This window comes from Crocuta crocuta, unplaced genomic scaffold (assembly GCF_008692635.1).
Source record: "Crocuta crocuta isolate KB4526 unplaced genomic scaffold, BGI_CrCroc_1.0 scaffold26, whole genome shotgun sequence".
NCBI classification, from domain to species: Eukaryota; Metazoa; Chordata; class Mammalia; order Carnivora; family Hyaenidae; genus Crocuta; species Crocuta crocuta.
The window spans coordinates 6,726,799-6,751,187 of NW_027532249.1; the positions used below are offsets into that span (position 1 = coordinate 6,726,799).

General features: G+C 38.0%; 1 protein-coding gene across 5 annotated transcripts in view; it reads left to right on the forward strand.

Annotated features, from left to right (window-relative positions):
• L3MBTL4 (L3MBTL histone methyl-lysine binding protein 4) overlaps window positions 1-24,389 on the forward strand; it is a 416,667-nt gene that overhangs the window by 217,206 nt on the left and 175,072 nt on the right. For all 5 annotated transcript variants that reach the window (XM_077778214.1, XM_077778215.1, XM_077778217.1 and 2 more), the window contains one exon: window positions 11,068-11,182. In XM_077778214.1, the coding sequence (XP_077634340.1) occupies window positions 11,068-11,182 (115 nt within the window). The remainder of the gene's footprint in view (window positions 1-11,067; window positions 11,183-24,389) is intronic.

Genomic DNA, 24,389 nt, shown 5'->3' on the forward strand with positions numbered 1-24,389 from the left:
TAAAATCACCAATTAGGACAGAGATTCTCAGAGTGCATAAAATGACATGTCCCAAATATGTGTTCTCTCCAAGAAACCCACTTTAAATATAAAAATGCATATAGACTAAAAGTTAACATAGAGAAAATATACCATGCTAACACAAGTTAAAAATAAAAACAGGAGTAGCTCTATTAATTATAAGTAGAGCTGACTTCAAAGTAATAGAAGTTGTCAGGGATAAAGAAGGGCATGAGATAATGATAAAATGGTCAATTCTCCAAGAAAACATAATAATTCTTAATGTGTGTGCACCTAAGAATAGACCCTCAAAGTACATGAGGCAACAGCTAATAGAACTGCAAGGAGAAATAGATGAATCACTGTTACAGTTGGACAGCACCCCTCTAAGAAATGGGCAGATCCAGCAAGCAGAAAATCAGTAAGGATCTAGTTGAATTCCACAAAACTATCAATCAACTGTATAGACTTTCATTCAACAACAGCAGAATACACATTGTTTTCGAACTCACATGGAACATTCACCAAGACTGACCACATTCTGGCTCATAAAACATACCTTAACAGATTATTCTTTTTAATGTATAAAACATACAGTGTCTGCTCTCAGACCACCATGGAATTAAACTAAAAGTCAAAAAACAGAAAAATAACTGGAAAATCAAAAAAATGCATGGAGATTAAATAATATACTTCTAAGGAATGCATGGTTCAAAGAAGAATTCTCAAGAGAAATTAAAAAACATATTTTGAACTAAATAAAAATGAAAACATGCTTATCAAAATTTGTGGGATGTACTTAGAAGGAAATTGATAGCATTGAATGCATATATCAGAAAATAAAGGTATATATCGGTCAGTAATCTAAATATCCACCTTAGGAAACTAGAGAAAGAGTAAATTAAATCCAAAGTAAACAAAAGAAAATAAATAAGAATTAGAGCAAAAGTCAGTGAAATTAAAAACAGGAATTCAGCAGAGATCTAGGAAGGCCAAAACATCGTTCTTTGAGGTCAGTAAAACGTATAATCCTCTAACCAAGCTAACTAAGAAAAAATAGAGAGGACACAAATTGCTAACATTAGAAACAAAAGAGGGAACATCACTGTGGATTATGGATGTTAAAGGGGTAATAACAGAATACTATAAACAATTCTGTCCATAAATTTGATAACCTAGATGAAATGGACCAATTCTTTGAAAGACACAGTCTGCCAAAACTCACAAAAAAAGAAAAATATACAATATGAATAGACCTCTATCTATTAAGAAAATCGAGTCAATAATTAGTAATCTCTCAAAAAAGAAAGCACCAGGCCCACATAGTTTGTAACTGGTGACTTCTATCAAACATGTAGGGAAGAAACTATACCAATTCTCTATAATCTTTTTATAGAGGAAATACTTCCTAACTTATTCTGTGAGGCCAGAAATTACCTAAATTCAAAGCCAAACACAAACATTACTAGGAAAGAAAACTATAGACCACTATCTGCCGTGAATGTAGATGCAAATATTCTCAACAGTATATTAGCACATTGAATTCAGCAACGTATAGAATGAGTTACAATTCACCATAGTCCCTTAAGTAGGTTTGTCCAATATAGGCAAGGCTGGTCCATATTCAAAAATTAATGTGATTCATCAGATCAGTAAGCTAAAAAAATCAAATGATTGTGTCAATAGATGCAGAAAAAGCATTTGACAAAATCTAACACCCATTTGTGATAAAAACTGTCATTTACAAGAGTAATTTAGAACTTGCTACCAGTGAAATTGATGCTGTACTAATAAACATAAGAATGGGTAGAAAAAGTATGTAGCCCACCTATGGCTTCAAAAATTTAGAAATAGTGCTCATAATACATTCAGTTCATAAGGGTAGCCATAAGTGTGTGTTTAAATATACACTTCCATTTTGCAAATACTACCCATGTAGATTTAGGTAGGTACATAAATCACTATTTATGCCTTATATCATATCGTCCATTGTGTTATTCAGTGTTCCCTACATGAATATCTATATGGTAAATTACCATCAGTGAAAATTTTGCCACTTTAGACTACCTGGTGTAGTTCTTTCATATTATAATTGTGTAATATGTCCTCTTTGCCATTGGGGGGGGGTTGGAATTATTTACTTGTAGCAATTGTCCTTTGACTATCAAGGGTATTTATATATTTTGACTTACCTGGGATGGCCCTAGATTATGCACGTTGTAACTGTAATCAATAGTACTCCCTTTTACTCTCAAAAATGTCTCATTTGGACAATAAATTATGTGGCCCCTCAAGATATAACCAGCTTTTCTTCACTTTCACATGCCTTCTGTCTTACTATTCATAGTTAGAAATCCTGTATTCTTTTAACATAAGCAGCTAAAGCCCTCTTTGAGTTGGTGGCTTGTGAAGAATGAGTATGAATAATTTGTGACTTAGTAGAAAAACCTTGATGCTTTGATACCAGATCCCAAGTGGGAATTTGCAGTGCCAGGACAAATGGAGAGTGTGTGTTGAAACGGTGTCCACTGTGAGGGTCCGTGTCCTGAACAGAAGAGGAAGGGAGCAGCCTGGTGAATAATCAGGAAGGAAGTGGCCTTTATACTAACAATGGATGTGTAGCATGTGTCACTTCAGTCCTTAACACTTTCTAAATCTTATGACAGAGCTTATAAAGGTATTTATGTTAGTCATAATCATAAACTGATTTTGAGACTGTTTGTCCTCACACGGCTAATGAAGGAGGTTTTTCTTCCTAAGCTACTACCCACAGACATGTGGGCATGGAACGCTGAATGTGGCTATTATTATGCCTAACTGATGAAATACTTAGATTTCTTAACAAGAATTAAAGCCCCAGGGATTCTGTTGGAAATGTGGCATTTTTATTTCTTGTGGGACTCTTATGGGGAAAATATATCTTATGGGAAAAAGTAATTGTATTTGTTGTAACAGTAACCATAGAAATAGAGAAGTGGAAACTTATGCAGACGTATTTATCACAAATGGAAACATTTGGAGTTGAATGTCCTCTGCATTAGGCCTTCAACCAGGTCTCTCTTGGACTTCTTGTTCTAGGGAATTAAAAGCGATTTGTGACTGTTTTTAAAAATAAGTTATTCTTCATTGCTTTAGATGTAACTGTGAGTTTGATGGCAAGTTCAGTTGGTTAACAACCTTGTTGCCATGAGGAAACAAGGAAGCATTTCAAAAAGGTTATCCAAAAACCACCTTCAGCAGATAATCTAGGATGTGTGGTTTAAAAAAAAAAAAGTTTCCAGGCATCATTCCTGACATCCTACCACCCCCACCCCTGAATTAGAGTCCCAGTAGAGCAGGGGACAATTGGTATTTTGTCCACTAAAATTTGAAAACCACTGTCCAAGAAATATGCTGAATTTGGGTAGTGGCCTTAAAAAAATGAAAGGTATTTTAGAATTGCTATAGTGAAGCTGTTAATTTTTCAATTTAATGATTACACATCTTTGTAATACTTATTCTAGGAATGAACTGGAAGGAAAGTGGAAGAAATTGTATTTGTGAAAGAGCAGATGGGTTTAGGGAGAGGTTAGCAGGGAAAGGGAATTGAGGTAATTTACCCTGAGTGGGTGAGGAAGCCCTGGAAAGGCATGCGGGGGCAGTCCAGGCTCATGGCTGAGAGTTTCACATCACAGTCAATGACTTGGAAACGTTGGGCACATTTCCTATTCCCTGCGTATCTCATTAGCTCCTTATGTAAAATGGAGATGATAATGTGTGAGAGTAATTTACAGAGTGTATACACTTGTCTGTTATAATTCCTTCTTCATGTTCCCTCCCTCCCTGTTCTTGCCCGGATAGACTTGTAAGCAGACTGCCTCGGTGAGGAATTAACGTTTAATGTGCAAAAGTATAGGTAGTTCTGGACTGCAGCCCTGTATTATTCCATGTCATTTTGTTTTCATTCCAAAAATGCCTTTTTATACTTTAAAAATGTAATTTAACTCTGCTGCAATAGATTCTTAGGTATAATAGTCCCAAATAGCCTCAAGATTTGTATTCTTGTATGGTTCTCTCAATAAACTGTTCTCAGCTGAAGTCTGGTTTTGCCATTTACTGGTCGTACGATCTCGGCAAACCTCTTAAAAGGTTCCTTTTCAGAATGTATGAAAACAATATATTGTAGACACGAAGTGAAAATGTACGTATTTTAGAGCTGTGTCTGGAGTATGTAAGCGTACAGTAAAAGTGAGCTCCCTGCTAGAGTTGGCGCCGGTGCAGACGACGGTGCTGTTTTGTGAAGGCATGACGCGAGTGTGCTTGTCCTGCAGCAGAACAGGTGTTTGGGCTCAGTACTAGCTCTTCATCCCTCACGCTGTCCAGCACCAGAGCTCCGCATCACAGGGCATGAGGTTTACTGTAGCCTTATTAGCACCAGTAGTTATGAGTAATAGGTATCAGGAATAATATATGAAAACCCAGTTTGTTTGTTTCTAGAATGAAATTTAAGGTTAAGTCTAGTTATCTGAAAATGTATTCAATTAAAGGAGAAGAGTTCAGGTACAGTGGGGCCTTTTTCTAAATAAATTAACATCATCTGCATGCTTATAATTTGTTCACCATAAGCCTTTAAAATAGATTTGAGGCCCCTGACAATAAAATACACACATCCAATAAGCCCATTAAAGTGGAAATTACAAATTTAAAAACCATATAGCAGAAGCAAACAAGCATAATAATATCACTTAGGCTAATAAAATTGTTGTGATTGAGCATTAAATTTAGCTCCAGCGTTCCTAGATAAACAACAGTTTATTTCCAGCCGCCCTAAGGAACAGGGACGAGTGATGATTACTACCATGCATCTCATTCCGTTGGTGGCTTTTGAGGTCTGACAGTGTGGAAGCCATGTTGCTAACAGTCATGGCAGCATCGAAGACAGCTGAGGCATAGTGGTAAGGCTCCAGGGCTGAGGGACAGTAATGGTAAGGCAAAGCAAGAAAGACTTTGCTCGTTCAGACAGTTGACAGCTTTAGGTTTACTCTAAGGAGTGTATCCTTGTTTTTTAGTAGGCTGATCTAATTCTTAAGTGTCCAGATTATTTTACCAGTCATTAGTCACTAATTCAGATGGTGTTAATACCATCAGGAAGTATCACTACCCATTTAAGGGTAAGAACTTGAGACAGTGTAGTGTTTGATTCAATTATCTGACCTCTGTTTTCCAGTTTTTCAAAATCTGAGCGAGAAGCGTCCATATTTCTACTCAGCTTTATACAAACCCAAATATATAAAAATCATAAATATATGAAATGGAGATGATTTGGTTTTCAGAATAATTCTTTCCTTTATGAAAGGACTCTGTAAATATTCTTAAGATGCCAGTCTCCTTTATTAACTTGACCATCTGGTTACAATCCTTAAAATTGGATTTTCAACTTCAGAGATATGAAGAGCCACAGATATGACAATGTATTTTGTAAAGATGTATATGGGTCAGATTTTGGTTATATATTCCAAGTTTAGATGACCCTTGTTGGAGAGTGGAGCATCACATCATTGAATTAGGAGGAGCTTTTTTTAATTCCCATGGTTTCAATGTAAGTAATTATATACAGCATTAGAAAGAGTAATTTAATATTTATTAATGAACATAAGGGAAAACATTGAATAAAGTACAAAAAAAAAAAAGCGTTGTATCTGCTTCCAGGAAAAAAAATGTTAAAGATACTGTGATTTTAGGTTTTTAGTTTTAGACCTAAAGTCCAACGTTAGGATTCCCAAGTCCAGGTACAATAGCTGAAATAGAATACCTAACTCCTTGTAGCAACTCTTGCTGGAACATTTGGCCTGTCTTGTTTGTGCTTAGAGGTGGTTCTGTTGCTTTTGAAACAGAAAACATTGCACTGCAAACTTAAAAGAGAAAGAAGGAACTAGGAAAAAATATTAAAGTTTGAGAACGTCTTCTGTTTCTTCTTCACAGCATTATACACACTCACACAAACTTCTTTGTGTTCATAAATTCAGAGCAGCAGGCATCATTCTTGAAAGGGGTGCCATTTTTGCCTTTCACAACTGGAATATTTAGTCTTTGGGTACTGACAGTATTATGCAGTGTGGCCGTGTCCGGAGTGCTGAAACAACGCAATATATAAATACAGTAAAAGATAAGAATAGACCCCTTTAATTACAACTGCATGTAGAAATATTTATTGAGCTATGATTTACAGATGAAAGGTACAGATTTCATGTATGCATTTTGATGAGTTTTTAAAAATGGATATCCTTTATGATGGGCATTGAGGAGGGCACTTGGGATGAGCCCTGGGTGTTGTATGGAAACCAATTTGACAATAAATTATACTTAAAACATGTATATCCTGTATAAACACCACCCTAATCAAGATTAACATATCCGAGACCACAAAAGATTCCTTTGTTCTCCTTTGTGGTCAGTTCTGCTCCCCACCCTCCTCCAGACAAATATGGATCTGATTTCTATGCTTGTTGTCAAACTTCATATAAATGGAGCAATACAGTGTGCATTCCTTTGTGTCTGCACTCTTTCTCTACGTGATGTCTATCTGGTTGATATGTGTTCATGCATGTAGAAACAGTCTATCCTTTTAATTGGTGATGACTGTTCGTCTTACGCATACACTACCCTTGCTTTTGAATAGATCTGTTGTTGGGCATTTGGGTCATGGTCAGATTTGGCATTTTGGATGAAGTTGCAAGGAACACTTGTTTACACAGCTTTACATTTTCATCTCTTTGGGATGGAATTGCCAGGAGGCACAGAGTAGGAAAATCTGAAATCTACAGTACAGTAGGAAAACATTTTCTAAAGTAATTTTCCTATTTTCCAGCCCCACTGACATTGTATGAATGTTCTGGGAGCTCCACAGCCTCACCAGTAATTGATGTTGCCTGTCATTTAAGTCATACAAATGGGTATATAGTATGTCTCATTTTGATCTCTTTGATGAATAGTGAAGTCAAAAATGTTTTATTTAGTTTTTGACCATTCTTTGAACCTTTTATTTTCTGTAGAGTATCTGAAGTCTTTTGCCTATTACTTATTGGATTGTCAAGCCTTTTGTCAGATAAGTGTATTACAAATGTTCTTGATTTGGTTTTCCTTTATATTAATGATGATTTTGAAGGGCAAAAGTTTTTTATTATGATGAAAATTGAATTTATAAATGTATTCCTTTATGGGTAGTGCTGCATGTGTGTTAAGAAATCTTTGAGGGGCGCCTGGGTGGCTTAGTCGGTTAAGCGTCCGACTTTCTCTTAGGTCATGATCTCGCAGTTCGTGGGTTTGAGCCCTGAGTCGGGCTCTGTGCTGACTGCCAGCTCAGAGCCTGGAGCCTATTTCAGAGTCTGTGTCTCCCTCTCTCTCTGACCCTCCCCTGCTCACGCTGTCTCTCTCTCTCTCCTAGAAATAAATAAAAAATATTAAAAAAATATTTAAAAAAAGAAATCTTTGAGTATCCCAATATAATGAAGATTTTTATCTTAAGTTTCATTCTTGAGTTTTACTGTTTTAGCTTTTTGTTTAGGTTTATAGTCCATTTTGAATTAATTTGTATGTGGTAGGTGAGGTAGAAATCAACTCCTTTGGATTTTCTCACATGTGAATATCAACTTAATATTGATCCAGTATCATTCACTGAAACTACTGTTTTTCCCTCATTGAATGGCCTTGTTATATCTATTGAAAAGCAATTGACTATATAGATGTGAGTCACTTGACATAATCTTTTCTGTTCCAATAATGTATCTGCTATGCTTAGGCCCAAACAACACTGTCGTCCTAATTGTGGCTTTATAGTAATTCTAGAAAGCAGAGTGGGTCTTCCAAATTTGTTCATTATTTTCAAAATTGCAGTTGTTCCATCTGATAATACTTATGAAATATTTTCTATAATATTTCTTGCAATGCAAATCTATAAGTGAATACTTTCTCATTTTTATCTGAAAATTAATTTTACTCCTTTTTGAAGGAATTATTTTTATAAAACATAACATCTTAGGTTGATTTTTTTTTTGTAAAACATAAAATCTGAAGTTGATTTCTCACTGCTTTAAAGATCTCATTTCATTATCTTCTTGCCTCTTCTGTTTCTGATGAGAAGTTGGCTAACAACACAAAGTTGTACTTCTGTGTCTACTTTCAAGACTTTTTCTCTTGTCTTTCAGTTTTAGTGGTTTGCCCATGATTTGTATAGTCTTGATTTCCTTTGTATTTATCATGCTTAGGTTTTGCTGTTTTTATTAAGCTTTTAAATTGACACTTTTTTTTTAACCAAAATAGAGAAGCTTTGTTGATGTTATTTTTTCACCTTTTGTCTGGTTTGACCCTTATACCTGCTTTATTGTCTCTCCCATCCTTCTGGACTCCAAATTACATGTATGTTAGACCAGTTGATTCTGTCTTACAAGTACCTGAGCCTCTGTTCATTTTTGAAATTTTTTATTGTGTGTGCTTTAGATTATTAATTTCAATGAATCAGTTTTCATGTTCACTTACTCATTTTTCTGCCATCTCTAATCTGTTAAGCCTATTCAGAAACTTTTTATTGTAATTTGCTTTTCAGTTCTAGAATTTCCATTTGTTTACCTTTTATGATTTCCATTTCTCCACTGAGATTCCCTGTCTGTTCTCTCATCAAGACTATTTTTCCTTTAAGTTCTTAGACATATTTTAATAGGTACTTCAAAAGTTCGTGTCTCCTAATTACAACATCTGGGGCATCTCTGGGTCTCTGTCTATTGACTACTTTTTTTAAAAAAATGGGAAGGCTCACATTCACCTGCTTATTTGCATGTCTAATAAATTTTTATTTTATTTTGGAATAATCTAGGAATGATATAGCATTCAGATTTGGAAGCATTTGCCTTCCTTTAAAAAGAGTAGAGTTTGTTCTGTCAGTTAAATACTGATGGCTGTTCTTAATCTTGTTGAGGTTTGATTTTAACCTCTTTTAGGGCTGGTCTGGAATACTCTATGACATGGTTCTTATTAGAAAATGATGGCCTTTTTTGATGTCTAGTCAAATTCTTAAGATCTTTGCACTTTGGTCTCTCTGCTCTCCCAGTATGTGTGACCTCTGCTATCTGCTATCTTCATTTTACTTCCAGCTCTGTATCAGATGCTCTCTGCTTCACTTCCCCTTGTCTCACCTTGCATATGTACAGTCCAGCCCTTGACCAAGGTCATACGAAAATCCCCCAGAGATTTCTAGGGTCCCCTTCTCTGTGGCTCTATTCTCTTTAGTGACTGTCCTCCGATTCCCAGCTGCTTCATCAGTGCTGAACTGCATCTGTCCTCAGGACAGGATGACTGCTCTGTTTCTGTTTCTCTTCCCTGTGCTGCTGTGAGGAAATTGACTACAGACTGACATTCGGGGCCTGTCTAGGTGTACTAAGGGATTACATATCTGTTGGGCCTATTGTCCAGTGTCTGCAGTGCCTTCATACGTTCAGTCCTCTTTTATGGTTACTACGAGGAAAGGGCATTCTGTCTCAGCCAGAAGCCTACGTTTGGTAGAAATATTCTCTTGAAGGTTATTCCTAAGATTGTTGGTTCTCAAACTTCAGTATACATTAGATATGTGGAGGACTTATTTACAAACAAATTGTGAGGCCCTGCCCTTTAGAGTGTCTGATTTGGTGATTTGACTTGGGGCCCAGCAATCTGCATTTCTAACATGTGTCCAGGTGATGCTGATGCTGATGGTCTGGGAACCAAACTTGGAGCACCACTGATTTAGGAAGATGGATCTTGAGAAAAAGCGTTGGGCTTTATTTGGGGCTTACTACTACATACGATTTTACTCTTTTTTTGTGATCCTATGCCTAACAGGCTTATGTTTTTATAATGCTAGAAATCTTGCTCTTTTTATTCAAATGTTGATTTTCAAAAAATTGTGCGTTTTTTTTTTGCATTGAAAAAAGGATTCCTCATTAAATTGATAGAAACAGAAAATACATAAGAGTAAATAAGGTTATGAAATACTATCATTCTTATTTTATTTGCCTGCCCAAATAATTTGGTCCATTCATTCTGATAGGAAACTTTTAGAACATAGCGTTTTAAAAGTTTCAGAAATAAGTATGTAATTTTTGTTTCAGAAATTGTGTTTTATTTTTTATTCTCAAACCTATATATATGTTTATATGTGAGTCATATGTATGTGTATGTGTGTTTTGCAGCTAAGATGCAAAACAGTGGTAGCCATTTGCTGGATTGCTGGACCTGAGCCATATCTCTTCCTCAGGTTCCCTGAAAGCTTACACTGTCCTTTACAGCTATCAAGAGAGCCATTAATCCATCTGCCTTAGTAGCATATCTCATCCGCTCCTGTGCCTCCATTGTTTCAATAGCTCCATCTCTCCTTGGTTGTCAGGATTTTGAAACTTATTGCTTCCTTTCACTCTAAAATTGATGCATTTCCCAACAGGGTAAGCCTGGTACTTGCCTCAAATTGGTGACTCTTGTTCATGTTTCTGACATGGTTTCTGCAGCGACAGCCAGTAGAGGCACCAGTAGAGGCAGTGTCCTCGTGCCAGCATAACAGTATTAGTTGGGCAAATGGATTGGTATCATCCCTTCAGATTATGATCAATCTTGGACAGATATTTTTCTAAAAATTTTAAATGTTTTTATTTATTTTTGAGAGAGACAGAGAGTGAAGAAAGGAGGTGCAGGTAGAGAGGGAGACACAGAATCCAAAGAAGGCACCAGGCTCTGAGCTGTCAGCACAGAGCCCAGTGTGGGGCTTGAACTCACAGACCGCAAGATCATGACCTGAGCCGAAGTCGGACGCTTAACCGACTGAGCCACCCAGGCACCCCTCTGACAGATTTTTTTTATTTACCAACTTCTTTCATTTATTGGAAAAATTGGTACAATAGTCTTTGGTGGTTACATTAGAAGGCCCTTTGGTGGCACATTTTAAATATTGTTTCAGCTGTAATGTATGATTATTACAATTTCAATCTCAATTTCACAGGTCCGTTTTCTAATCATTTGATGCAGGCATAGTGAAATACTAATTACTAAATATTAATTACTCAACAGGTTCACTTTGATGGCTGGGACCACAAATACGACTACTGGATGGATGCAGACAGCCCTGACATCCACCCAATTGGATGGTGTGACATAACAGGGCACCCTTTGGAAGTACCATATCGTGAGTATTTGTTTTATGTTGTTGATTTTTAAATGCTTATTAGCCTGAATTCCTACCTTAATGCTGTTCTTTTCCTGCCATTATAAGTATTTCAAAGCTAAATAGCAGGTAGGTGAATTGATTGATTAGTGCTACAGCTATGCCGAAATCTAATTATTCACAATGAAGCCTCAAAAGACATGCTTTTTATTTTTAAAAAGTTATAATAATCTTTAAGGAAATATTTTGACAGTGTTGTCTAGAAGAATCTTTGTTTTCCTACATTTTAGTTTGGGAAACTTTAACCCAGTCCAAATCCACAGAACTTGGGCCATTGATTTTAGCTGACATTTTATTTTTTTAAACATCCTATCTTAATTAATTTTGTCTTATAGATTATATTTCAAAAAGTTTTAGAAAGAACAAATATTTTAAATTTCAGCAATTTAAAAAATTGTTGAAAAAAATGTCCTCTGTTATATTGGTATTTTCATTATTTCTTTCCTTCTAGCTACTTAAAGAGGAAATTAACCACTCTAAATTTTAATGAACCTTGAACCAAAATATCTCCTCCTTTTGTCTGAAGGATTCCTTCGACCAGATGAAGCTGACATGACTAATAGCTGGTGCCAGACACATGTGCAGGCGCTCCATTCTTTTGTTTTTGTTCCCTCACTGCTTCTGGTGTTTTTCTGTTTCTTGGGATAAAGGCCAACACGTTGTTCTGTTAATGAGGTTATCTTATATTGAGCCAGCCCCACGATGCTAGAAGCTTAAGGTCTAACTGCGTCTTTGAAGTAGTTCCTTAACTTAGTGGAGTGAGAAGAATTCCTGAACTTAATAGGACTGAGAAGCATTCCTGACTTACTAACTTGACATCTTTACATTGCGCTGGGCACTTCAAAAACTATGAAGTCAAGAAGGTGCAGGTCCTCATGTAACTTAGAGCGCATTAGCAGGCATGCAGTCTGTACATACAGAATGTAAAACTTGGAGACCACGGTCAATTCTATGTTGGGGAAAATGTGTTAGGGAAAATGTGTTAGAATTTGTGCTCTGTGGTTTTTTGTTTTTGGTTTTTTTTTTTTTTCATTCCACTTTTCACTCTCAGTGATTTCACACCTCTGTATGTCAGAGAGATGTTTCTCATTTTATGTTAACCTTCCCATTTCCCACATGGACGCACACACATCCATCCCTCATCACAGTAACTTTCTCAAATGGTCTCAGTGGAAATAGGAATGAGTCAGCATTTCAGAGACAGAGACACCCTCTCTTGACTCCACTCCATCTCATCCATTGCCTTCTCCTTTGTCAAACTGCCTAATCAGCTTCTCGAACTGAGTACCTCATAAACATCCCAAAGTCTATGGATCAAACTGAACTCCATCCCAAGCCAAAAATCTTGTTTTTCTACTGTAGTTCCTGCTTGCTTTCAGAGTTCCTACTTAAGTAGAGTCATTCTGGACTTGGTTTGCCCCTTTTGCCTTCCTGCACCCCACACCCCACATACAATCAGTCACCAAGTCTTAATGATTCTCTAACTTAATTCCTCCAAAATCTATCTCTGACTCCTGCCTGCTCCCTCCCAGGTCCATTGCATTTGATATCTCATCATAGTTCCCAGTGATTTGCAGACTGCTAGTTAGTGAGTTGGAAAGATCCTCCGGAAAAGCCTAGGACAGATCTCAAAATTCAGGTTCTAGAGGCATTATAACCTATCAGTTAAAAGTGTGGAATCTGGAGTCAGCATGCTTGGATTTGAATCTCAGTTTTAATGCTCACATAACTGTGTGACTGTCTGTGCCGGTTTCCTCATCTCGAAAATGGAGATAATATTAGTGTGTCTATCTCAAAAATTTATAATGATTAAATGAGATAAATGCACACAATACTTTAAAAACTGCCTAGCCCCATAGTATGTCCTGAATTGGTGCTGGCCGCTGTCAGGAAGTGAATATAGAATTCTATAGATTATCATTTTTGATGAAATTATGTGAATTATTAATGATTACAAAACCTGAAATTGTGCTAAAATTAATGTGACTATAGTTTTCCAAATATTTTAATTTTTTCCTTCCTTTCTCCCTCTTCTTCCCTCCCTCAATCCCTCTCTCTTTCTTTCTTTCTATTCATTTGTTTATTTATATTTATTTGTTATAGAATTATAGTTGAACACAGTATTGTATTAGTTTCAGGGATACATTGTAGTGATTTGACGTTTGTATACACTACAGAATGATTATCAGAAGTGTAGCCACCATCTGTCACCATACGGTGTTATTACAGTATTATTGTCAATATTCCCTGTGCTGTACTTTATATCCCCATGACATGGTTTACAACTGGAAATTGTACCTCTTAATCCCCTTTACTTATTTTACCCATCCTCCCAATCCCTTCCCTCTTAGCAACCACCAGTTTGTTCTCTATATTTATGAGTCTGTTTCTATTTTGTTTTATTTGTTTAGATTCCACACATGAGTGAATTTATGTGGTATTTGTTTTTTCTCTGTCTGACTCACTTAACTCAGCATAATATGTTATAGGTCCATGTTGTTGCAAATAGCAAGATTTCAATCTTCTAATGGCTGAGTAATATTCCACTTTATATATATATATGTATATATATGTATATATATGTATATATGTATATATATACATATATATATATATATATATATATGCCACATCTCCTTTATTCATCTGTTGATGGACACTTGGGCTGCTTCCACATCTTGACTATTGTACGTAATGCCATAATGCTGCAGTAAACATAGGGGCACATACCACTTTTGAATTAGTGTTTTGTTTTCTTCGGATAAATACTCAGAAGTGGAAATGCTGGCTGGTATGGTGGTTCTGTTTTTAGTTTTTTGAGGAACGTCCATACTTTTTCCATCGTGGCTGTGCCAGTTTACATTCCTACCAAGAGTGCACGAGGGCTCTGTTTTCCCTACAGCCTTGCCAGCACTTGCTATTTCTTGTATTTTTGATACTAGTCATTCTGGCTAGTGTGAGATACTATCTCGTTGTACTTTTGATTTGCATTTCCCTGTTGACTAGTGATTTAAACATCTTTTCATGTGTCTGTGGCCATATGTATATCTTCTTCGGGAAAATGTCTATTGAGGTTTTCTGCCCATTTTTAATCAGATTGTTTGGGTTTTTTTGATGTTGTTTGTGTGAGTGTGTATATATATATGTGTATATATATATGTGTATATATATATATGATATTAACCCTTTATTGGGTATACCATTGGCATATATCTTCTCCCATTCAGTAGGTTGTCATTTCATTTTGTTGATGGTTTGCCTCCCCATGCAGAATCTTTTTAAGTAGGTACAATCTCATTTGTTTATTTTTGCTTTGGTTGCCCTTGTCTGAGGAGACAAATCCAAAATAGTTATTGCTTAAGACCCATGTTTAACAGTTTATTGCCTATGTTTTCTACTATTTTCATGATTTCATACATTTAGGTCTAAATGTATAGTTTCCCCCCCCCTTATAATTGATTTCTAGAGTTTTGAAAAATGCTTCATGTGATTTCAATCTTCTTAAATTTATTGAGATTTGTTTTGTGACCTAACATGATCTATTCTAGAGAATGTTCCATCTGCAATTGAAGGATCATACATTCTGCTGTGTTAGAATGGAATGTTCTGAATATATCTATTTGGTCTGTGTGATCTAATGTATTGTTTAGGGCCACTGTTTCCATGTGGATTTTCTGTCATGATATATCCATGGATGCAAGTGGGGTGTTGAAGTTTCCTACTATTATTGTATTACTGTCAATTTCTTCCTTTATGTCTGTTAATATTTGCCTTATATATTTAGGTGATTCTATGTTCTCTGCATACACATTTATAATTGTTACAGCCTTTTGTTGGATTGATCCCTTTATTATTTATAATGCACTCATTGTCTATGGTCATAATCTTTATTTTACAGTCTATTTTCTCTGTTATATGACAGGGGTATTGCTACCCCCTCTTTCTTTCCATTTCTGTTTGCATGGACTATCGTTTTCCATACCTCCACTTTCAGTCTGTGTTTTTTAGGTCCTAAGTCTCTTGTAGGCAGCATGTAGATGGGTCTTGTGCGGTTTTTTGGTCAGCCCCCTTTTGCCTTTTGATTGAGGATTTAGTCCATTTAAAGTAATTATTGATAGGTATGTACTTATTGCTGTTTTAGTAATTATTTTCTGGTTGTTTTTGTAGTTCTTCTCTGTTCCTTTCTTGCTCTTTTCTCTTGTGTTTTGATGACTTTCATTAGTGTTATATTTGGATTCTTTGCTATTTATTTGTTTGTTTGTTTATATTTGAGAGAGGAAGAGAGAGAGTTGGGGACAGGGGCAGAGTGGGGGAAGAAAGGGAGGGAGGGAGGGAGAGAGGGAGGGAGAGATCTCAAGCAGGCTTTATGTTTAGCACAGAACCTGACACAGAGCTTGATCCCACATTCCTGGGATCATGACCTGGGCCAAAATCAGTAGTCAGATGCTCAACTAACTGAACCAGTCAGGGACCTCTTCTCTCTCTCTCTCCTCTCTCTCTCTCTCTCTCTGTCTCTCTCTTTGTGTGTGTGTGTGTATGATAGGTTTCTGTTTTGTGATTACCATGAGGTCATTCATATTATAACACCGTATGTATACAGAAGTGTATTTTAAGTTGATGGTCACTTAAATTTGAACACATACTACATTTTTACTCCTCCCCCTTATGTTTTGTTTTTGACATATTTTATATCTTTTTATATTATATATCCCTTAACTAATTATTGTAGACATAGTTTATTTTACTACTTTTGTCTTTTAACCTCCATGGTAGCTTGATAAGTGTTTGATCCACTGCCTTTACTACGTTTGCTTTTATCACTGCGGATTTTTCTTTTACAGTTTTTTTCTATTTATGGCCTTTTCTTTTTTCCTTCAATAAGTTCTTTTAAACACTTCTTGTATGGAGCTTTAGTGGGGAAAACCTTCTTTAACTTTTGTTTGTTAGGGAAACTCTTTCCCTGTCCTTCAATTCTCTTCTATGTAATTAGTTGATTTCTGCTTTTACGATCATCTCTTTAATTTTAATTTTTGCCACCTTAATTATTATGTATCTTGCTGTGGGCCTCCTTGGGTTTCTTTTGTTTGGGGCTCTTTGTACTTCTTGTTCCTGGGTGTCTATTTCCTTCCCCAGACTAGGGAAGATTTCAGCTATTATTTCTTTTTTTTTTTTTTAACATTTATTTGTTTATTTTTGAGAGAGAGAGAGGGAGAGGCAGATAGAGAGAGTGAGCATGAGTGGGGAGAGGTAGAGAGAGAGGGAGACGGCATCCCAAGCAGGCTGTGTGCTGTAGCTTGACATGGGGCTTGAACTCACAAGCTGTGAGACCATGACTTGAGCTGAGATCAAGAGTTGGGCCCAGGGGCCCCTCAGCTATCATTTCTTCAAGTAAGTTTTCAACCCCCTTTTCTCTCTCTTCTTCTGGGACCCCTATAATGTGAGTGTTAGTTTGTTGTTACAGAGATCCCTTAAAACTATTCTTTTTTTTTAAATTATTTTTTATTTTAACTGCTCTGCTTGGGTGATTCCTACTACCCTCTCTTCCAGATTGCTGATCCATTCGGCAGCATCCTCTGACCTGATGTTGATTACATCTAGTGTAATTTTCACTTAAGTTATTGTATTCTTCAGCTCTAATCGATTCATTTTTATATTTCCTATTTCTTTTTTGAAGTTCTAATTGTACTCATCTACTCTTTTTTCAAGTCTGGGATCTTTATGTCCATGACTTTGAACTCTTTATCAGGTAGATTGCTTATATCTGTTTCATTTAATTCGTTTTGTTTTTGGTTTTGTTTTTTGTTTTTGAGGTTTTGCCTTTTCTTTCACTTGGAACATCTCTCTCTCTCTCTCTCTCTCCTCATTTCGCCTGCCGATCTGTGCTTATTTCTCTCTGTTAGGAAGGTCAGTACGTCTCCCAGTCGTAAAACAGTGTCTGTATATACAAGGTGTCCTGTGGGGCTCAGAAGCACAGTCCTGCCTGCTCACCAGAACCAGGTTTCCAGAGGTGTCGCCTGTGGCTGCTGCAAGTGCCTCCTCGTGTCTGGGCCGCACCTGTTGCAGATACATACTCCCGTCCCACAAGGCGGAGAGCCGCCTGGAGGTGCATCAGTCCAGGCCCAGAGGCTGGACTGCTCACCAGGTGCAGGAGGCTGGAGCTGCTATCGGGGGACTCCTGTGCCTTTCCTGGTCCGGTTCTGGTTCTGGTGTACCCTCTTCTGGGAGTTGCTTTTATTTTTTTTTTAATTTTTAAAAATTGTATATCAATGTTACTTTTTTTTCAGTTTATTTATTTTGAGAGAGAGAGAGAGAACGTGCTAATAGGGAGAGGCAGAGAGAGAGAGACAATCCCAAGCAGACTTCACACCGTCAGCACAGAGCCCAACATGTAGCTCGATCTCATAACTTGTGAGATCATGACCTAAGCTGAAATCAAGAGTTGAACACCCAGCTGACTGAGCCACCCAGGCGCTCCTGAGAGTTGCTTTTAGTGGTGGAGACCACCTGCTGGGTGCAGTGGGGGCAGGAGCCACTATGGGGGAGTATTGAACCCAGGTGAGGCTCCCTGCCAGTGTGGCAGGGCGGAGCTGGTTTGGATGGCACCTGCTGGGCTGGGCATGTCGGGCAGGGCAGACCTGTAGGGGACCACCAAGGCAGGATGAGGAGTGTTGGCAGGGGTGATGGATAGTGTCAGAAATGGCACTTGCCAGCTCTCATCACCATGGTAGAAGGAGAGTAAGAAAGATGGTGCCTCCTTGTGCTTCTGTTCCTTGAGAAAGTTCCTACAGATTCCTGCCCTTCTAGTATGTGGCCTAAACTGAGTCAGTAGATCTCCATCGATGGAGATTAAGGTTCAGGTGCTTCTCAAAAGGCTGCCTCTGTGCTGTGTCTCAGAGTGAGTGTTTTTGTGTGCTGGCCCTTTAAGAGTAGAGTCTTGGTTTCCTTGAGTTAAGCCTTGCTGATTTGCAAAGCCAGACATTATGGGGGCCCTTCTTCCTGGTGTAGGTCCTCAGGGCAGGGCTGCCTGATGGGGGCTTCAACTTCTTGCTCCTCAGGGAGGACCTCCATGTTTTTCATATCCTTCCTGCTTGTGGGCTGTTGTGCTGGGAGTGTGGATCCTGACTGGACCACTTCTTTGCTCCTCCCACCTGTCTTGGTGTGGCTTTTTTAAAAATTTTTTTTTAACATTTATTCAGTTTTGAGAGACAGAGAATGAGTGGGGAAAGGACAGAGAGAGAGAGACATAGAATCTGAAACAGGCTTTGAGCCGTCAGCGCAGAGCCCGATGTGGGGCTCGAACCCACAAACCGTGAGATCATGACCTGAGCTGAAGTTGGATGCTTAACCAGCTGAGCCACCCAGGTGCCCCTTGGTGTGGCTTTTTAAAAATACCTTCAGTTGTCAAATTTTTTAGCAATATTTTTGGCAATATTATAAGATTCCCATTTTGTGCATTTGCACATAAGGTAATTGGCATCCCTATAATTTTGGAGAATTGACTGCCTTCAGTTGGCCTGGCTATTCTTTTACTGCTGTGCTTGCTTTTTTGTAATAAATTTGTTTGGGTAAATCATTATTAATATATGGTTTATTATATATTGCTTGATTGACACTATGGTTTGTAATTTTTTATATCTGTACCAATAGTGTTATTAACTGTTAAATGCCTAGACTTTAAGACATGGTTATAATATGGGTCAGTAGGTATCATCCATGCCTCTATTGTTAAAGCAAAAATACTGCCCCCAACATACACACAATGCTACTCCCAAATTCATTCTATGATTTATTTATTACTGAATTTTTTCCCCACTGGAAAGTAGAAACAAATATTTGGTCAAGGTATCCAACAACAACAACAACAACAACAACAACAAAGGTGTGAAAAGAGGAAAACTGTTGCAACAGCTTCATGACTATCTTTGTTGACGTCTGTCCTGTCATTGTGTGTGTAAAACTCAAATCTAACCGTATTATCTCCATTCTGCTTTGTTGAAATATAGTTGACATCGTGGGTCTCCATTCTTAAAGCTCTTCCTTGGCATCCAGTATCTGACAGACTCATTCTTGTGCATGTACACAAGGTGCTTCACAATCTGTGCTTTGCTTGCTGCCATACCTTACTCTTCCCAAAGCAGAATTACTTCATTTATACTGAACAGAATTACTCATAGCGCCTTGACCACTGATTGGCCTTATAAGAGTTTGAAGCCAATACAGCACCTTTCCATACATTTCTCCATATCTTAGCTTTCTTTACAGAAAAGCCACCCCCTCAGCTGGTGATAAACACCTGTGTGATGAGGAGCGAGCGGGAGCACTTGCTTTATAGTAGGAATTACGCACAGCATCCTGATTCTTGTCATGTCTTTTATGGATCATATTTGCACCATCAACCACATCAAATCAGCTTTTATTGCTGAGTGCTACATTAAGTCAAAGAGTTGATCTTATTTACTCATCTAATTCAAACTAATCTTATAATGTCCAGGATCTTTGAAAATCAGATCAAAGTAATTGTATCTTATACATAGATCTATAAAACCACACACAACATTTTCTCATATATGAGCAGATGAAGTCTCTTACCAACATTAATTTGCAAATATTTTTAAGGTATTTGCAGATATTTTTTAACTTTCATATATTTTTTACACTCTTCTGTTTTACTTTTGTTATATTTATGTAACTTAACAATTGCCTCAGTACTTTATTATATATGATATGGTAGATTTATAGATCAAACATTGCAAAGAATACTATTAATTTAACATTTGGAAAAAATATTAGAGGTCATCTTATGCACTCTGCCATTTTATGAAGGCTAAACCCAACTTGAACTTCATCTATTTTATCAATTTACTCTAGTGAGATTTTATAAAAAGCATTACAGCAATTTGCCTGGTAGTGGTATTCTGTGAAAATAAGAACAATTAAAAGAAAATATGAAGATGACAGTTTTTTAATCCATTTTTCTCATCTGTATTTTGTTAGAAATATTTTTCCCTTGACTCTTTTCCAACATATTTGTAGCTCAGTATTATAATGCTTTGGAAACAAAAGAAGAAAAACAGTAGATATAATATGAATTTTTTCTTGCATGAGCTTTTCATTTATGTTAGAGGGAGCTGTAGTTTGCAAAGGTATGAAATAGAGTAAAATCCTATAGCTGCCAATAAATGAGTGAAAACTAAGTGCACATTGCTCCATTTCTAAACGCAGTTTTAAAGACAGAGCAGAATGACACAGGGCCAGTCCAGCCAGGCCTCTTAGAATGGTGTGGACCTGGGCCCAGAAGAGCACAGAAGACCTGGACCAGTGGAGGGAGATTGGTGGCCCTTTTAGAGATGGGAATGGCACAAGCATAAGTAAAATTAGAATTTGTTGCCTCTTATGCAAATTTTATTCGATTTATTAAAATTTTGTTTTTCTAAGTGAGTGGTAGTTACTTTAGTTCATTTCTACTTTTTCCAGTTATTTTAGTTTGTTTCTATTTTTCAAATGCCACGTAATCCATATATTTATACTCAAGGCAGACATTACACCAAGGTATAATACATGTTATATACACCAAGCTTCTGCAGAAATGTTTGTATGGTATATTTTTGCAAAGTCCATAATTTTCAATAATTCATAACATTCCGTCTCTGAGGCCTAATGTAAGTTATTGAAAAGGTTAACTGTGAAAGGCCACTTGAGAATGAAAACTTCAGGGTTCCCATTCTGACCACCAGTTTGTCTGGCTGATGTGGCTTTCCTCGTCACCACCACACCCATCCACAGGTGCTTGCTTGCAGTTCACCCAGTGTCCCATGTCAGATTCAACTCTCCTTTTCTCATGCCATGAAGGCATAATTTGTCTGTTTTATCTGATGTATTGTCTTTCATGGTGGACTTTTTCTACCCTTAGAATCAAAATTAAATACCTAAGATACAGCACTAAGTTGTCAAGATCTTTCTGTTGTGCTCTGCGTTCTCTGAATGTCTTTGAAAAGATCTAAATCACCAGAACCAAAAAAAAAAAACCAAACCAAAACAAACAAAAAACAACAACAAAAACCATGCTTAGCTGGGTAATCTACAGAATTGCTTTTTGACAATCTTTTTAGTCATATCGTTTAGAAACTGTGATACCAGGCACATTTGCTGCTAATTTTCTTTAAATAGACCTCAGTTTTAAAATTATATTGTGAATTATCTACCTACAGACTACCTACCCCATTGGGCAATGGGAGGTCCAGTAGTTCTTGCTTTGGAAATTCACCGGTTTTGGGAAGCAAGATGGTGGACTTTGGAGCTAGAAAAACTTGGATTTAAATTTTCATTCTACTCTGGCTGACTCTGTATCTCTGGGAAAGTTACTTTACCTCTGGGATTTACAGGCTTGTGTGATTAAACACTTATTTATTTATTTATTTTTAATTTTTGAGAAAGACCAGAAAGAGTGCGAGCAGGGAAGGAGCAGAGAGGAGGGAGAAAATCTGCACTGTCAGCACAGAGTCCAACATGGGGCTCAAACTCACGAAACTGTGAGACCATGTCCTGACCAGAAATCAAGAGTCAACTTAACCACCAGGCACCCCACATGATTAAATACCTTAATGGCAGCTTTCAGTTGTCTGGTGCATCCTGGCCCTTCAGTAAATAGTAGGACCGGGGTGAAGAGTGCAGACACATTTTCTTCCCATGCCATTTCTCTTCATTGATCTAGAAAATTGGAAGTTGACTTTATTTCCTAAAACTTAAACACTGGTTGTTTTCTAGGTACTTGTTATAATTGTACTGTCCATAAAGAGGTTGCTGATCTCTGAAAGAATATTGACTAACGTTTAGGAATAGTTTGAAACATTTAGAATTATTGATTTAGATTTAAAATTAGCAGGCCCTAAAAGCCCCATTAAAATGAACTAAAGGACTTTGCTGTTCTTTAAAATAAAAATCTGAATACATTGCAACTCTGCACCTAATTCTGATGTGTAGCTTTTTTCCTGACACGAAGCAATTTTTCAACACTGGCTGGGTGTCCTGCAATTCAACTCCATTCTGCCAATGTTTACCTAGAGAACGTGTCAGGATCCACAGGGTAAGGGCTCAGTCCTACAAGACTGCTCCAACCCCCAACTTCAGATGCTAGTCATAAGCCCAGATCGTCAACTGTATCTTTTAGCTGTAGATAAGAGTTTCCAATGACCCACTGCTTAGGTTCAATTAATTGGGTAGAGTGTCTCCCAGAACTCGAAAAAAAAACATTTTACTTATTAGATGATCTGTTTATTATAAAAAGATGTAATTCAGGAATAGAAGGCAGGTGGAAGAGATGCATAGGCACAGGGCCCAGTTGCCATGCTCTCTCCTGAGTAGACATTCTCCCCATGCCTTCCTATGTTTACCAGCCCAGTGGCTGCTAAGGTTCAGAGGAACTTTGTCCTTTTGGGTTTTTAGGGAGGCTTCATTCTATAGGCTTGACTGATTAAATCACTGGCCTTTGGTGATTGAACTCATCTTTCAAGCCCTCCCTGTCTCCAGGAGTGGGAGGGAAAGCCCCAGCCCTCTAATCACTGGTTGGCTCCACTGGCAGCCAGCCTCCAGCCATAGGTGCTTTCCCAAACTTGCTTCATTAGCATCACAAAAGACCTTTATTGCTCTCATCACCAGCAATTGTTTTAGGAGCTTTGACCTAAAGACTCCTTAGGAGCCAAGACCAGGAGGAAGACTAAGTATATATTTCTTATTGTAAATCACAATATCACAGTCATAAATATACCACCAGTGAAATAAAAGTATTCTTACTGAGTTGTTCGCTAGCTTTGTGGTTGTCAAACCAAATGGATATAAACCGGCTCTCACCTGAGCCTTCTCTATTAAGCACAATTTTCCATTCCTTTATCCCTGATTTAGCAGTGGTACTTTCTTTACATCTCCTTCTACCTCTCTTCTTAGTCTACACTCATAGCTTCTTGCCTCTGGGTAGGGTCTATGTTCCTTGTGCCTACTGCTTATCTGCTAGCATTTGGGCAAAAGGTGGGTGACCTCTCACACTTCATGTGACATCCCCAAGGAGATGAATCGTCTCCACCCCTGCCATCCTGCGGTACTGTCCTCTCTTCCCTTGGGTTAGAGTTGCATGTTACTTACCCCTAAAATGCCCGAGGGACCCCTAGCANCACTCTTGTCTGTGCTCAAGGGGCACCTCTCACTCTGCGTCACACCAGCCTTACTGCCACTGCTGCCTCTGCTGTCACCTGGGATTGGAGCTTTGTGCTGCCACATGCTCCCTGGGCTTGTTCAGGTATCCCCTCCTACAGATGGTTTCTCTGCCCAAGCTGTCCACAGACAACGTTCCATTGTCTAGCTCCTCAGATGTCTTTGTGTTTTGGATGGCACATCTCATAGGCCAACGTGATACAATATGCTTATTTGCTTCTGCTCTCGCCCCCTCTCCATTACTAGAATACCTCTCCCACAGTGGCAGGGACCCACGCCCCTGTTGGTCATCCATTGCATGGTCTATACCACTTCCACAGAGTACTGTAGACTTGGGGCTCAAGACATACTCACTGAATGAATGAATGAATGAATGAGTAGGTGAATGGATGGCTTCCCTTTTAGACCACAAGATCCTTTGGAGCAGGGTTTTTATATTACTCACCTCTGCTCCTTGGAACATGCACACTCTTGCAGGTGGTAAATGCAAGTCAGAAAATGCTTGTAGAAGAGTCCAGGATGTAATGAGCCAATGAGCGCACTGTCTCCTTCCCCATGCCCTGGACTACGTGCTCCTTCCTGCCGTGGCCTGGGACTACTCAGCCTGTGTCCTCCATGCAGGGTGGGTCCTTGGTTAATATTTCTCCAAGTTGCTTCATGTTTGCCTCACTTCATACATTTTATGAATGTACTCCTTCTGTACTTACCTCCCCCTTCCTGCTCCTTCAGCCCTTGCTGTAAACACTGTTTTAGGAATCAGAGTTCAACCAAATAAAATATCTGATTGCATGGAAGTGCTTTGTTAATGTTTTAAAGTAGGAATAAAAATAATAACATAAAAATATGGCAGGGGCGCCTGGGTGGCTTAGTCGGTTGAGCGTCCGACTTTCGCTTAGGTCATGATCTCGCGGTTCGTGGGTTCGAGCCCCGCGTCGGGCTCTGTGCTGACTGCCAGCTCAGAGCC